Source organism: Taudactylus pleione, unplaced genomic scaffold (assembly GCF_031769625.1).
Source record: "Taudactylus pleione unplaced genomic scaffold, aTauple2 ptg000142l, whole genome shotgun sequence".
NCBI lineage: Eukaryota > Metazoa > Chordata > Amphibia > Anura > Myobatrachidae > Taudactylus > Taudactylus pleione.
In genome coordinates, this window is record NW_028284544.1 from 3596208 (window position 1) to 3607832 (window position 11625).

The 11625-nt window shown below is 47.0% G+C and overlaps 1 protein-coding gene across 1 annotated transcript in view; it reads left to right on the top strand.

Annotated features, from left to right (window-relative positions):
- Positions 1-11001, top strand: part of PCCB (propionyl-CoA carboxylase subunit beta) — a 28502-nt gene extending 17501 nt beyond the window's left edge. The window contains exons 9-15 of the mRNA XM_088473848.1: positions 6104-6185; positions 6373-6496; positions 6830-6937; positions 7101-7201; positions 7728-7826; positions 7925-8024; positions 10686-11001. Coding sequence (XP_088329974.1) covers positions 6104-6185; positions 6373-6496; positions 6830-6937; positions 7101-7201; positions 7728-7826; positions 7925-8024; positions 10686-10807 — 736 coding nt within the window. The 3' untranslated portion in view covers positions 10808-11001. The remainder of the gene's footprint in view (positions 1-6103; positions 6186-6372; positions 6497-6829; positions 6938-7100; positions 7202-7727; positions 7827-7924; positions 8025-10685) is intronic.
- The last annotated feature ends 624 nt before the right edge of the window (positions 11002-11625 follow it).

An 11625-nucleotide genomic window follows, 5' to 3' on the forward strand; every position in this document is an offset into this window, starting at 1 on the left:
GCCCTAATACAGCTGTACTTAGGGTGGTTCTGAGACCTCACATTTATATACTTGTTAATATTTGTGTGGTTTGTCACATACTGTTGCGTGCTGCACGTTGCCATATTTTAGATGGAACTGTGTGTTGCATACGCTGAAAATGGGTCCCTGCAGCTAATTTTTGGCATCAGTCAGGACCAGTATAGTGCTGCTTAATATTTCCGCCAAGATTGGTCAGATATGTCTGACCAGGAGATAGAGCGTTATACTGCACCCATTTTTACTATCCTGCAAGTCATGTGCTGCAGGTGTTAGTGCGGAGGATTTGACTCATAAAGGGTTCTGTATGTGGCGTCATCTGGTGCTGGCCTCTTTCACGACCCCCTTGGGCGGTTTGTTTTCTCGGGATCCTCTCAATTGCGGATCGCCGGGCGGGCCCCATTGTTGTACCTCACTTGGGGTTACTTCACCATACTGCCCTTTTCATCTCAGGGTATCTCGCAGCTTCTTGCACTCTTCCCCTGTGACACAGACTACCGCTCCCTGCAGGGGTTTTTCGCAGTATATGAATTCCCCCTGGTGCCACAATAGTCTGTCATTCCCCTTGCAGGGATTACCACAACAGCCACCCTGGGTGGATGTCGTTTTCTACGAAACGCTAATTGGCGTGGTTGACGCCCTGTGGTTACTTCCCAGTTGGCTCTGCCGTGAACTGGGTACTGTTCGGGGCTCTTTCCCTCTTACACGGGGGGAAGCCTATTTCAGGTATTATTATCCCTGCTTTAGGGCTGGTAGCAGGTCCATTCTGGTTAGAGTGAATGTTGACCTGCACCTGTATCATACACCCTCAGTATTGCGTGCCTTCGGGTTACCTGTTGCTGACTAGCGGGTGGATCGCATAGCGGGACTCTGGCTGTTGCCAGATAGGAGGTGTTACAACAGTGTTTGGCCTCCTGTCCCAAATTCCCTGAGGGTCATCACGAGCCCCTCCTGGGGGGGATGGGCGTGTTACTCGTCTGATTACAGACGTTACTACGCCTCCCATTCCTGCGTGGTCGGATTCTTCGGATCCGTAGGTGGTAACTCTGCCTGAAATCAGTATACTTGCTTTCAGGAGTTGTTACCCATCCTACCATGGCTATAGCATGGTTGGTTAATACTATTGCATATTGGGTTGATGCATTTGTAACGTTTTTTCCCCTCCAACACGTTGGGGGTTCAAATGTATTTGGTCGCTCACGTAATATATGCTGTTGTCATAGGTGGAAATGCCTATATTGGATACCAGTCTCCTAACTTTCAGAGTTCCGGCTGCGACTGTATCCTCCGTAATACCCTATGGCTGCGCTCTGGGAATGCAGAGGTGCAGATACCATCTTTAGGGTTGATATTGTTTGGTCCTGACCTTGACAAGATTGTAGTAACATTGGCAGTATTACTAACGACAAGTTTACCGCTTTCAGCTATGCCCACTACAAGGCCTCAGACTAAGTCTGTTAAGTCTTTTTTGTCCTCTGGGTCAGCCTAAAGGTCTGTTTCTTCGTAGACTGTCGGCATCTACAAGGGCCGACATATCCAGTACCGAGCAGGCCTGGACTGCCAGCCGATCCTGCTTCTGAACCTACGGATATCTCTTCAGTCTGACGGGACAGGCCTACAACTGGGAGATACCGATTTTCTCAGTTCGCCCGGTATTAGTGTCAAGTTGCCGCGGCTACGTGGGTAGGAGGGTACGCCCTCTTTACAAGGGCCTTACAGATCCAGAAAGCTATGCAGTTGTTGCGGTAAGCGGAGCTAATTAGGCCATCCCCACTATCTCAGTGAGGGACTGGTTGTTCTGTTTTCTTTCTGGTGCGGTGGCTGAATGGTCCTCTTTAGCCTATTCTCTGTCTCAATTCCCTGAACCAGTTCCTAAAGCTACCTGGGCTCAGGAGGAAATCCCTATGCTCCATCATACGATGTTTGGAACCTGGGGACTTTAGGGTATCACTGGATATACAGGACGCGTGCCTACGGGTACTTACAGAGACCTTTCCTCAGCATGGGCTGAGGTTTGCTGTATCACAGCAACACTTACAATTTTTCGGGCTCTGCCTGTTGGGACTGTCCTCAGCCCCACAGGGGTTTACCAGCGTTTTGGATTTTCTGACAGTTCTTCTGTTCAGTATATCCCAATGCTCCTGTACCTGGACGGCCTCCTGCTCTTAGTGGGATCACCGGGGTACTTTACGGCCAGGTCAGGATGACTGTGGCTTCTTCAGGGTGCAGACGTTTAATCAACGGGGAAAAAGTCCTCCCTGCATCCCTCTCTGGGTATTCTTCATCTAGGATCCCTGCTGGATTCTCAGAATCTGAGAATTCTTCTGGCGTAAGACGGAATCTCCTCTCTTCCATTAGGAGTACATGGTTGTCTGCGCAGTCGACAGATGTCTTTACACTCTGTGATGCATGGTGGAATGGGCTCAGTTCCATTCCAGGCCTTTCCATAATTGGCTCATCTCCAGATGGAATGAGTTTTTTCTGTCGGATAACTGTTCAAACGATGATGCTCTCTCCGGAGGCAAGTCGGTCCCTGTCCGGGTGGCTATGGCCATCTCGTCCAGGGTTTTCTTTGCTATGGACAGTGTCTGGATCGAATCCTTTTCAGTGCAGTTGGACGTCTGTCGATTCCACCCTGTCAATTAACTTACTCTGGCATAACTCTTGTTTCCCGGTGAACCTGAAAAGGTTCAGTCCGACAGGGTCAGGACAGTGGCTTCCTTTTTAGCAACACTGTTCGAATATGTGACATACCTGTCATTGCCACCCAACGGACATAGTCCGAGGGTCTCCTCCCGACCATCTCGGCAGCGTTCATTTCAGGAGCTCTCCATTGGGAAGCGGGAGTCCTCAGCCGTCACGACGTGCATCCCGGGGACTAGTCTCTTCCCCAAGAGAGGTTTCATCTCCTGGTGAGCAGGGGGGGCCCCCCTGAGGTGACCCTCATGGCCTTCTGACTTTATCACACTATGGTGTTACAGTTCAGCTCTGGGGATTCTGAAGCAACCTTCAGCGACTCTTTGTCGGTGAAGTGGTCCTTCCACTTTGTGTACCTGTGTTCTCCGGTCTCCCTTCTTCCTCGAGGTCTTTGGAAGTGTTTTCAATCGAGACGGAGATGCTTTCCTGCTGGTGGCTCCTGATTGCCCCAGATGTCAGGGGTACTTGGATCTTCGGAGTCTCTACATCGATACTCCATCCCTGATGCTTCACTGCCCGGACCTGTTGTCTCAGGGTCCTTGGTTTTGCCTTGGACCTGGGTCGTTTGTCTTTGACTGTGTCCTTACAGTGGTCTTACGGCTTCCCTGGCTTTGTCATCGTTGGAATGATTAGAGCACATGGATCAGCTTTTGCTGGGACCTACCACAAACTGTGGCAGCCATAAATCTTATGGTATTGTACCTGTCGATACAATCCTCCGGTGTCCAGGATTTCCAGATATTCTGGCATTCCTTCCGGCTGGCTTGGGTTTCACACTTGGCCTGGTCTTCCTGACAGTGCGGATCTCTACACTGTCAGTATGGTTAAGATATGGAATTGCTCCACTCTGGTATCCAGTTCATCCTTTGGAGTGTTTTCTTGATTATGCCTCCATTTGTCCTCCCTAGGGACTCCTTGGGAGTAAGTAGTGGTTCTTCGTTACCTCCGGGGACAGTCAATGGAACCGCTGGTTGTGATAGCCATTACATGGTCTATTGCTTAGGCTCTCTCTTTCTCTCAGGGTGTTTATATCAACCAGGAGAGTGTCTGAATTGGGAGCGTTCTCATGTGGCTCCCTCTTCTGGAGGGCATCATGTCAGGGTGGGAGTTGCTCTCGCCCTGTGTTTCTTCTTAGTGGTTTTCAGGTTCCGTATTATTCTGGAACTTATGGTACGGCCATTCTGTCCCCAGTCCTCTCGGCTGGTGTGGCCTCATTGACTGTGGTCTGGCCTCTTTGGATTTATGTGATCCGTTCAGGTTCCTTACGGAAATCGGACTCCTTATTGGTGGTCTGAGATTTCTGGTTTTCACAGGAAAGGATGGCCGGCCTATAACCAAATGTTGGCTTGGATGGCCTCGTAGGTCTTCCTCAGGGGCCTACCCATGGGTAGGCCTTCCTGTTGTTGATGCTTGTTTTTTCTCGGGCCATGTGACCCTCGTGTGCGGCTCGCTGTGGCGCCTCGGCTGTTTTGCCTTACTAGGTGGCCACGTGGTCTTCTGTCCACACCTTTTTAAGGTTCTAGGCATTGGTTTCCTTTGCCTCTCAGGATGCTTCCTTTTTGGCGACGGATTCTCCTCTCAGCACAGGAGCGTCCCCACCCTTGGTTGAACTGCTTTGGGACATCCCCAAGGTCAACCCTGTGGACCCCCTATGGACCCTGAAGTAGAAAACAAGAGATATGGTAAGAACTTACCTTTGTTATCTCTGTTTCTACGAAGTCCATAGGGTCCACAGGGCGCCCGCCCTGACGCACCTGGCTTCATATGGGCTGTGTGGCTGGTCACCGGTTTTCCGTCTCCCATTTCGGTGAGTATGGTTATTGAGTGTTCCAGTTTTCTCTCTCTTTTTCTCTCCTCCTCCGGCCTTTGGCTACTTACAAACTGAGGTGCCTCTGGCTTGGGGGTGGGGTTATAGGGAGAGTGGACCCAGTGCATCCTGGGAGCTAAAAGCTTTAACTGCGTGGTGCCCGGATTTGGTTCCCAACCTATACCCCAAGGTCAACCCTGTGGACCCTATGGACTTCGTAGAAACAGAGATAACAAAGGTAAGTTCTTACCATATCTCTTGTTTTTTCCCAATCCCTGCTCAATGCCAGATACGCAGATGCAATGATGTGTTAATTTGGCTGAACAAGAAGAAGTGGTGCCTAATAGTGCAGTCAGTCGGGGCCCACGGCTGCTTGGATTTGGGTAATTGGCCACAGGTCCAAGGTTCAGGCTTGTAGGAAATGCTCTATTGTCCCACAGAGAGGAACCATAAGAGGAGGGTTTCTCCAGCACTCTGCAGGAATAATCCCATACTGAAATATTGAATCTATTTTTAGTGCCAATATTTAGCTTGTATTTTGCTACTTTTCTTCCCGATGTCTGTATTTGTAATACTGGGGTCACAGAAATGTTAGGATGAATTATTTTACTAAACCTTTGACTTAAAGTTATTCCATTATGGAAATGCAATCCCCATTGACACCAAATAAAATGTCGTCCTCCATCTAAATAGGTTGGGAAATAGGACTGTTCTGATGGACGGTTATTTTCCTTTAATGTGTCAGGGTTGTCTCTGTCATTCCATGACCCCAGCTAATTGTGTACTTGTTGTTTTAAATCCTTTTCTTCTAAGCTTATTGCTGTAACGTGATCGTGCGACTGCTTCTAGATTTCTATGTCGCCACTTTTCTATGTTTACTTTTTATTTCTGTACCTTCTGGCTGAGACCTATCCCCATCTGCCTCTTTCCCTAATAAGATTTTTAAATATGATTTAGTGATACATTTAAAAAATCCAATTCTCTGATATGTAACCTCCTCTGTTGTAATGACATAAGATTTTCCTGTGTAATCTGTCCTGTATAAGGTATAAAAATACTCCTGTGAGAGATACTATTATTTATCTTCTCTTATTACAGATCTACGTAGACTTAGCCAGATTAAGGGGGGAGGGCACAGAATATAATTACCCCCAGGCCCCCGACCGGGCAGCTCTGGTGCTGCTGTCTAGGGATGATTCTGCTCATCTCCAGCCTCATTCTGCAGTTCACCCAGCAGCAGCAGCGAGGGTGCTGGTGGCAGAGGCTAGAGATTAGCAGAGTCAGTCTCCGTGCTGCCCGAGAGGAGGCTCTGGAGTCTGCCCCCGCTACAGGAATGCAGGTAGGACTTGCGCGGCTGCTGAATTATGGAGGTGCATGGGGAGGAGACACACACAGCGGGCACAGCCAGGAGGGGCATTGTTGACAAGAGGGCGCAGGGCCCCCTTGTCTTAAGTTCCCCAGGTCCCCCATAAACTAAATCCGGCCCTGTATGTAGAACCTGACTGACTGTGTTGGCAGTGTGTATACTGTAGTGCAGATAGGTCTGATCCAGTGTCAGTAATCTGTCTTTATGTCTCCCAGTGATCGCCTTGTCTCTGGATTAGATACCGTGGTGCCCATGGAGACCACTAAAGCTTATGATATGCTGGACATCATTCATTCGGTAATACAATCATTAAAGCCACTTCAGCAAAGCATTATGTTATATTCTTAAACCTCTAATACCAAATATACTACACTAGACTGAACTCCCGTCTAGGCAGTGTCACCACATTATTAATGGATGCTTGTTGCACTAAGGTCCCCACAAGTGGCTGTTTTAGGAGTTGATCTGATTTCTGTCTCCTCAGATTGTTGATGAGCGAGACTTCTTTGAGATTATGCCCAACTATGCCAGGAACATTGTGGTTGGCTTTGCCAGGATGAACGGGAGGACCGTGGGCATTGTTGGGAACCAGCCGAAAGTTGCATCAGGTACTGGGCCTGAAAAGGAATACAATCCTGAGACATAAAATGACTGACAGTGAATGTAGGTCACCTGGGAACTAGAAGTCTCAGCATGCGGAGGCTGGCAGGGCATGCAGGCATCTTTAGTTCCATGTTGGCTAGAGAACCATAGGTTGCTGAAGAACTTCCTAAACTAGGAATGTTTCCTGTGGATGAAAAAAAATCTCCACTTCTATTTTACCCAAATCACAATTAAAAATTGTGTTTCAGATTTATAGAACTTGATCGGAATTCCTTTTCTGTTATGTGTTATATAATTACCTATTGTTCCCCCATTGCCTAACTTCTGCTTTCCTGCAGGCTGTTTGGACATAAATTCCTCAGTAAAGGGAGCTCGCTTTGTCAGGTTCTGTGATGCCTTCAATATACCCATCATCACATTTGTTGATGTTCCTGGATTTTTGCCAGGTAACTTTTCACCATTTTATTTCTTCCTTCAGTTCTTTACTTAATGTTGACGGGGGGGGGGGGGAATCCCTACAGCCAATGTGTCCTCAGACCAGAATTGTGTCAATGATTCGATGCAATGATTGTGCTAGATGTGGAGTACTGATACTTCTGCTTCCTTTAGGCACCGCTCAAGAGTATGGCGGCATCATCCGACATGGTGCAAAGTTACTGTTTGCATTCGCTGAGGCCACGGTGCCTAAGATCACAGTAATTACCAGGAAGGTAGGCATGTAGGCTGAGACTTATGGGAATATAAACAGACAAATCTCAGGTGCACAACTCCAAATTACTGATAATATATAAATGCAATAAAATTTTGCAATCAATAGAGGTTTTTAGCATAATCATGGCCAAGGTTATGGGCCTACCCACCATATCCAGGTAACCTCTTTAGGGTAGGTCCCTAACATACTAGGGTTCAAATCCAGAGCACAGGACCCCCCCAAAATGGCCCAGCTAAGCTGCCCCAGAGAACCGCCATAGTAATATATTCAGGGTGTGCAGTCCAGGAATCTTTCCCATATACTAATGGGAATATGCCAGTCTGACAAAAGCCTAAACTAGATTCATGGATGGGTCAAAAGCATTTTCCTTAACGTTTGCATCATATTGATGAGAAAGGAGCGTGTGTAATCTCTAACCACAAACACCTGCAGCTCTATGATAAGTGGTAGAGCTGGAGAATCAGGAGGCGGCAGAGTCTGCATTGCCAGGACCATGTGTTAGTTTTTCTGCTCTTTAATTCTAGGCTTATGGGGGAGCCTATGATGTGATGAGCTCCAAGCATCTCCGAGGTGACTTCAATTATGCTTGGCCAACAGCAGAGGTTGCTGTAATGGGGGCAAAGGTAGGATCACGTCATTGGCTAATATTACCTTAATGTTTCCCTGCTACCTAAATGTGTGACTTTGGAGTGTTGTATTATGATTGTTCTTTTATTTTTAGGGAGCTGTTCAGATCATATTCCGAGGAAGCCACAACCAGGCTGAAGCAGAGGCGGAATATGTGGATAAATTTGCTAATCCTTTTCCTGCAGCAGTTAGAGGTAAAGCTCTCATGAAGCTATTGATAGCTGGATCAGGGTACATCACCACAGACACTCTTTATCTATGTAGAAGTTGCATACAGAATGTGTCTGATGTAGGGCAGCTCCAGTGCAAGTTAGCCGGATCTGAAGGAACGTCCTCAAATCCTGTTGTTAGAAATAAGTACAGCTGCGCACTTTTATATTAATAAATGCTCACCCACTCCTTCCACATTCCCAGATGTGACTCCTGTCAGTGTGATCAGCCAGCCATACCTTTGGATCTTCTTAGTCCAGTTTGATCATGATTTCATTAAACAAATGCAGTAATTTCAAGCTGACTAATTCTGAAACATCTATAGCAGTGATTGGCAACCTGACCTACTTAGAGGCTATGGCCTTCCATCCTGTAAATGGCAGAACATTATCCTTCATTTCATGCATCCAAAACCGGTACTGAAAGGATCAGGTCACCTCCAAATGTCCTTCATGTGCTCCATAATTCCACCATCGGTCACTAAGAACCTCCTACTACCTACAGAAAGTCCCTTACAAGTACTCAGTACACAACTTGCTATAAAACTGCCGTACATAAGAGTGTCACACTGGAGGCAGAGGTGCACAGAGTCTGCATTATAATAAGCTTTCTTGCATGTCCCTCTCACTAGCTAATTAAACAAACCTCAGTAAAATAATTACTTCTAGGTCGGAGACCACAGAGGAGGGAGGGGAGGAGAGAGCATGGGGTGCAAAATAAACTTCCCACTCTCTTCCTAGGATTGGATGTGCCATGTGCTGTCCCTGCATTGTGCATAGGAGGTTACATGATGTGGACACCAGCTGCTCCCATTCTGTCTTATCTGCTTTTTAATAAGCAAATGATTGAGGACAGACATTCACAGAGATCAATTATGTTCCCAGGGCTCTGCACACAGCAATCTTGGTGAAGTGGAGGATGGATCATGGGACAAATAGAGCATGTTCCTCTGTCGTTGTCCTGTCATCTGCTTGTGAAAGATGCCCTGTTTTAGTGCTCCAGTGATTGGCTGTGGAGAACCATGACTTCTATAGGGGTGGTCTCCATTTATTAAACTTTTTTAGACAGAATTAGTTGGTTCCCCATAGCCTTAGGACTTGTGTTAATGTCAGCACAGCAACATTTTTGTGGGTATTGAATTCACCTGGAATGTTCCTTCTTTTGGGGAGATTCAAATAGCCACAGGATATGCCCACAGCTAATTGATTACGACACGCAGAGAAACGCTATTCAATTAAATAGCATTAACGCGCGCTGACCCACGATTCCGCATAAAGTGCAGAATCTCAATGGGCTTTCCCAAGTTTACTCGCTGACTTTAGCATGAGGGAAGAGGGGTGTAAACCCTGCTAATTGAATTAGCTGGTGTGGGTGTTACGGGACAAGCCCCACGGCTAATTGAATTACCCCCTTTTGTAAAAAATGTCGGTATAGACCCTGCATGTAGCATAGAAATTGAGGCTACGGGGTATATTTACTAAAGTGCAGGTTTTTAGAAGTGGAGATGTTGCCCATAGCAACCAATCAGATTCTACTTACCATTTATCTAGCACCTTCTGGAAGATAATAGCTAGAATCTGATTGGTTGCTATCGGCAACATCTCAACTTCTAAAAACTCTCACTTTAGTAAATATACCCCTACTTCTCTACAGAGTGCGGACACCAAGTGATAAACAAAGACACACTTAAGAGTAAACAGAATGACCTAAAATTGCCCAGAATGGAATCTTTTATGCTTCATATGTTCATGTAAATATAACTGTAAATGAAGGTGGATAGATATCCTGCATCTAAGGAACCTGTTTCTATGCAGTGACTGACAGAATATTTTTTTTCTTTTAATTGCTGTAGAAGGATGGAATGCCGGCTAGAGATCTATGACAGGCGTCAAGATATCGACGACTGTCATAATCCCGACACCGGAATGCAGAACGGGCGCTCGTCCTCTTAGCCGCGGGGGGAGGGTTAGGTTTAGGGCACCCCGGGGGGACTGGGTTAGGCACCCCCCAGGAAGGATTAGGGTTAGGCTAGGGGAAGGGGGGGTTTAGGGTTAGACACCCCCCTGGGAGGGTTAGGTTTAGGGTGCGGGGAGGGGGGGGTTGGGTTTAGGCACTAACGGGGGAAGGTTAGGCACTAGGGGGGGAGGTTATGGTTCGGCACCCCTAAAGGAGGTTTAGGGGTGGGAGAGGGGAGGGTTAGCTGTACTTGCCTCCGCTGTCGGGATTTGAAACGGCGGCTTTACAGCCGCCAGCATACAATTCCATTCTGCTGTATTTGGGCATTTCCAGTGTTCTAACAGTGTATCCCAACTCCGGACCCCTAAGTGCACGTGACATAATTATCACCATCCGTGGCTCTTTTAAAATGTCAGCCAGTAATGAGTACACCTGTGCACCAACTAGGACATATGGAAAACATGCACTGTTAAGGGTCCATGAAGCCTGGAGTTGGGAAACACTGGCTAATAATATGCAATATGAGCCTCCTCTTCATTTCAGAGAATATACTATGCACCAATATTACAGAATTTGATTCACAAATGTCTCTGTGGTTATACTATCTAAAGTGTTAAGTCATTGGCGATACATTTGGGTATGTGGATTAAATCTTCTTTTTTTTTTTTTTTACCATTGTTTGCTGACAGGATTCGTTGACGATATAATTCAGCCATCTACTACTCGCATGCGCATCTGCCGTGACCTGGAAGTCCTTGCAAGCAAGCACCAAGTGAATCCATGGAAGAAACATGCGAATATTCCTTTATGAGGCAGAACTGCTTGGTCACCGTATTATACATTCCTGTCTGGGAAATGACAAGATCACAATGCAGATTGGTTTGTGTCAAACTAAGGATCAAACACTACCGCTAATGTCTGGATGAAGGGACATGATTCTCCTGAGACTTCAGCTGCTAATCATGTATGAAACAGCTCAGTCATAATAAATCATTCTAATCAGAACATGGAAGATTTCATTTTGTAGAAAATAATACTGTACGGTTCTAAACAGACATTATCCGTATGGGAACAGCTCTGTCTCTAGCTGTTTATTGCAGAGGGGCGTAATCAGTGGATTGGGATTATTTTAGGGTGTGTACACTCAGCATTGTGAAGCAGCTGTGATGCGATGACTGTGTTGTGATCATCTAAAGTCAAATAAGATTAAATGTGCTCAATGCAAAATTATCTTATACCTCCCAAACAGTGGCGTAACTACGGCAGGGCCGCTTCGGCACGTGCCCGCCGTGGGCCACAGTACCGACCCGTCCTACTTAACCAGTGTCGTGCCAACCGCAGTGAGTGCAGTCACCACTACACATTTACACAGAACCAGAGCTAGTGCGCCCAGCGCCGGTCCTGTGCTGCACAGCCGAGCCCCTTCCCTCCCCGATTGCTTACCCAATAGACAGCGCGGCGGCGATGTGTGTGTTTCAGTAGCCAATGAGAGTCAAACAGACTCTCATTGGCTGCAGCTGCGCCCACTGCAAGAGCCGGGCTGGAGCTCACTCATGGGCTCTGTCTTCTGGCTCCTGCAGTGGGTAATGGGAGAGCCGTCATGATGTCTCTCCCATAATGCAGAGCGCA